The following is a 3,805-nucleotide window of genomic DNA, read 5'->3' on the forward strand; positions in this document are numbered from 1 at the left end:
CAGCAGTTTTGATGCCCAGGCCATGGGGTTGGCTGCAGCACAGTGAGGCTGTGCAGCCAGGCTGGACATCCAGGCAGAGGGGAGGGTTGGATGCTCACTGTTTCTTTCACCTCGTGCTGTGCAGGGAGGAACCCCAGGGCCCATCTCGGTCCTTATGGGGTTTCTTTGAGGCCAGAGCAGCGCTGATCTCTTGGCCTTCTAGGAGTCAGCAGATCAGATTTAACCCATAGCAGCGCTATTCCCCCATTCCCAGCCTTCTCAATACAGCGGCAGAACGTCTGCCCACAACACCCCAACCCCACAGAGCCTCATTATCCACAGACCGCCCGCGGGGCTCCATGTGACCCCCCCCCCCCCGTGCCCTCCCGTTTGATGCCGCAGACAGACGGCTCCCAGCGGGGGGGGACCGCGAGGGTCCCTTTGGGATCCCACGGACACCGCGACCCGCATCCCACGGGGGGCAGCACCCCACGACCCCAACCCCAACCACCCCAACATCCCCATCCCCTCCCCGGGTGATGCTGAGGCTGCCCGCCTCGCACCGCATCCCAGCCGGGTCCCTCCCTGCAGCCGCCGCCCTCCCTCTGCCCACGGCGGCGGGGACCGCAGCTTCGCTCGGAAGTGCGGCTCCGTGGCACCTCCCCGCGTGGAAACGCTTCCGCTCCCACCGGCGGCGGAGCTGCGAGCGGCCCCGGTGAGTGCGGGCGGCTTTGCGGGGCGGCTCCATCCTTTAGGGGGGGTCCTGAGGGTGGGATCAGCGCCGGTTCCCGCAGCCTCGATCCGTGCGAGCATCCCCATCCCTGCCCCGCACATCCCAACACGAGGCCTTCGGGAACGCCCGGCTGCGGGTCGGCCCCGCACTGCCCGTCCCCGTGCGGTGCGCGATGCGGGGCGGAGGGATGGGGGTCATCCCGCATCGCTACGGAGCTGTGGGGGCTCGGGGAGGTGCCGTGTAGGGCCGGGGGTTGGGCTCGGGGGTCTCCGTGGGCAGCTCCGGGTGTTCCTTGATTGCAGCGCTGCCCCATGGGACCCCCCGACCCACCGGGCTGATCCCTACGGGGCCGATCACGGGGATCCTTCACGTGGTTGTTGTGAGCGCTGGGAGCGCTCTCCGTGCTGATGCTCCGGAGATAAGCACGGTGTTCTCCCTTCCCTCTCTGTCCCATCCGCTCCTTTGGGCACCGCTTCGGGCACCAGCACACAGCAGGAAAGACCTGGGGCAAGGAGAGCCCTTCTGCCTCCATGTGCCGGGGCAAGTGATGGAGGAGGCTGACCCACATCCCCACCGCAGGGATACCCAAATCTCAGCACTACAAACTCCCTTATCCCTGCAAACCCGGGTCCCCCCTTTGATGCGGTGCCGCACTGTGGGCTCATCCCCACGTCTCCTTTGCAGGCAGCACCGCCGAGATGTTCGCCCTGTGCCCCCCCGACGCCCCATTCCCGGGGGTCCCCGCTTTGAGCTCAGCCTTTTCGGGGTCCTTACAACGCAGCCCCGACTCCAACTGCAACTTCGCAGGGGACGATGAGTGCGACAACAACCAGAACTGGAGCCGGGCTGACGGGGGGGGCAAAAACAACACTGCAAATCCCTCCGATAATCTGCTGCTGTTAGCACAGAGACAGATGGCTCCGGGCGGGATGGGGGACGTCGCTTCGAGCTCAGCGTGTGCCCCCCAGCAGGGCGAGCGCAGCCCCCCCGAGGGGGCGGAGGTCGGGGAGGGGGAGTTGGGTGGATCCCCGGCGGAGGATATCGGCTATGCCAGCAGCTCGCTCAGCATTGACAGCCCCGACAGCGCCTGCGGCAGCGCTTGGGATCCCCCCGGGGACCCCCCCGAGGTGTCCGAGCCCCCCCCGGAGCCCCTATTCCCGGCGCTGGCGGAGGCGGTGCAGCAGCTGCAGGAGAAGGAGCGCTTCAAGGAACGGGAGAAGGAGAAGCATCACGTTCAGCTGGTGATGTACCGCCGCCTGGCCCTGCTGCGCTGGATCCACGGCCTGCAGCAGAAGGTGCTGGAGCAGCAGGACCGACTGCAGGAGAGCTTCGATACCATCCTGGACAACCGCAAGGAGCTGATCCGCTGCATGCAGCACGGAGCGCCGTGCCCCGCTGCTGCCCCCAGCCCCTGAGCTGTGCGAGCATTCCACGCTCTGAATCCCGTTCTGCTTCCCCGCAGCTCTCCACCCAAATCAGGGCTGAGTGCTGGCTCTGATGGTGATGTTGGTGCACGGGGTTTGTGTCAGCCCCATGCTGGGCATTGTGGTGCTCACCCTATAGAGCCCATCCCATTAACCACAGAGCTTTAATGCCTTTCTCCTTTCACACCTGATGTGTGCACCCATTGCCCTGCAGTGCAATGTGCTGCTGTGCATTGGGGCACGGTGCCCTGGGTTGTCCCCAGGACTGACCACAGCCCATCAGACACAGCAGCAGAGAGGAGCTGCATTCATGCATTAAGTGCACAGAGAGAGAATCACTCTGAAAAGTGACCTCAGAATGCTCAGAAATACTCATAAAGCATCACCAGGCCCCAAACCCTGCGCTCTTATTTCACAGTTCAGTGTTAGGGAAGAGCTGGTTTTGATTTATTGCTATTTTTTTATTGACCAGGTCATATAGATGCACATCTGCATGCTGGGGGAGCTGTGTTAGCACCATGCATGGCCGCAGAGCTGCTCGCCAAGCTGTGCTCATTGCATTCTATTGTTGTCTTAAAGCAAAGATGCTGTTTGGGTTTTCTTTCCTCATGCCTGTTTTAACCAGCGGGGGCTGCATGGGAAGTATGAAGGACGGCCCTTCTTACATAGAGATTAAAAAGGAGACGCTGTGTTTGTGTGCTGTGCTTTCTCCAGTGCTGCTGTGACCATTGAAGCTGCTGCTGTGATGGGCATTGGGCTGTGCCTTGTCCCTGTGGGAGGCTGAGCACCGCTGGGTTACCCCCTTATTCCCTCTGCTCTCCTGCACCCATCGTGGGCTGCAGCCCCCATTGCCCAGCTCCGTGCTGATGGGATGGAGATAGGAGCACCTGAGCGCTGACCCCGGGGTGACTGTGCCTCGGGCCTCACAGAGATCAAGCAGAGATGAGAAAAAGCCCTTTGAACCTTCCTTCACCCTTCTCCCCCTTCTTGCAGAGCTGTGGGAACTCGAGTAGAGCCCCTTCCAAAGCACTGGGAGCAGCAGAGAAGGGCACTGAGGGGTGGGTAGAAGCCCTTCCATCATCATCATCCCAGACATGGCAGAGCAGCAGCACAAGGAGCAGATGCAGCCCCTTGTTGTGCCCAGGGGTGCATTGATGTGGCTGCAGGGTGCAGCCCTGATGCTGCCAGATCCCCTTCCCCCACCCAGCGCCTCTGTTTGTCTTGGTCGGATGCTTGACACAAATCTTTACATCCAAGGTAAATATTGGGAAAATCCTGATTATTTGCTCAAGAAATGAAAGAATAACTGCTGGCGCGGATCAAAGCGGTGGATGCTCTGTGCTGCCATAGAGGCTTCTCCCAGCGCGGTGCCCCCGGCGCTGCTCTTGGAACCATCCCCATCCCGAGCTGCCCATCCCCAGCCCTGAGATCTGGAGAGGGAAAACAAAGGCATAGAAACCTGCTGGTGACAGTGGGGAGCCATGTCCCAGCTCTGCATCCCATGGGAACACAGCTCCGTGTGGGTCCAGTGGATCTCAGGGGTATCTCTGCATCCCCAGGGGTTCCCATCCCTCAGTATATCATGGGTTGCAGATGGATACAGGGGATCTCGGGGTCTTCCAGCACTGCAGCAAAGCAGATGGGGCCAACCCTGCCCTCCGTGCCCCTC

General features: G+C 61.8%; 1 protein-coding gene across 1 annotated transcript; it reads left to right on the plus strand.

Moving 5' to 3' along the window:
* Positions 1 to 526: 526 nt before the first annotated feature.
* C23H1orf216 (chromosome 23 C1orf216 homolog) lies at positions 527 to 2,827 on the plus strand. Its single transcript, XM_015883273.2, has 2 exons — positions 527 to 694; positions 1,397 to 2,827. The coding sequence occupies exon 2, from the start codon at positions 1,411 to 1,413 to the stop codon at positions 2,125 to 2,127; it is 717 nt and encodes a 238-aa protein (XP_015738759.1). The 5' UTR covers positions 527 to 694; positions 1,397 to 1,410; the 3' UTR covers positions 2,128 to 2,827.
* Positions 2,828 to 3,805: the final 978 nt, after the last annotated feature.

Source organism: Coturnix japonica, chromosome 23 (assembly GCF_001577835.2).
Source record: "Coturnix japonica isolate 7356 chromosome 23, Coturnix japonica 2.1, whole genome shotgun sequence".
NCBI classification, from domain to species: Eukaryota; Metazoa; Chordata; class Aves; order Galliformes; family Phasianidae; genus Coturnix; species Coturnix japonica.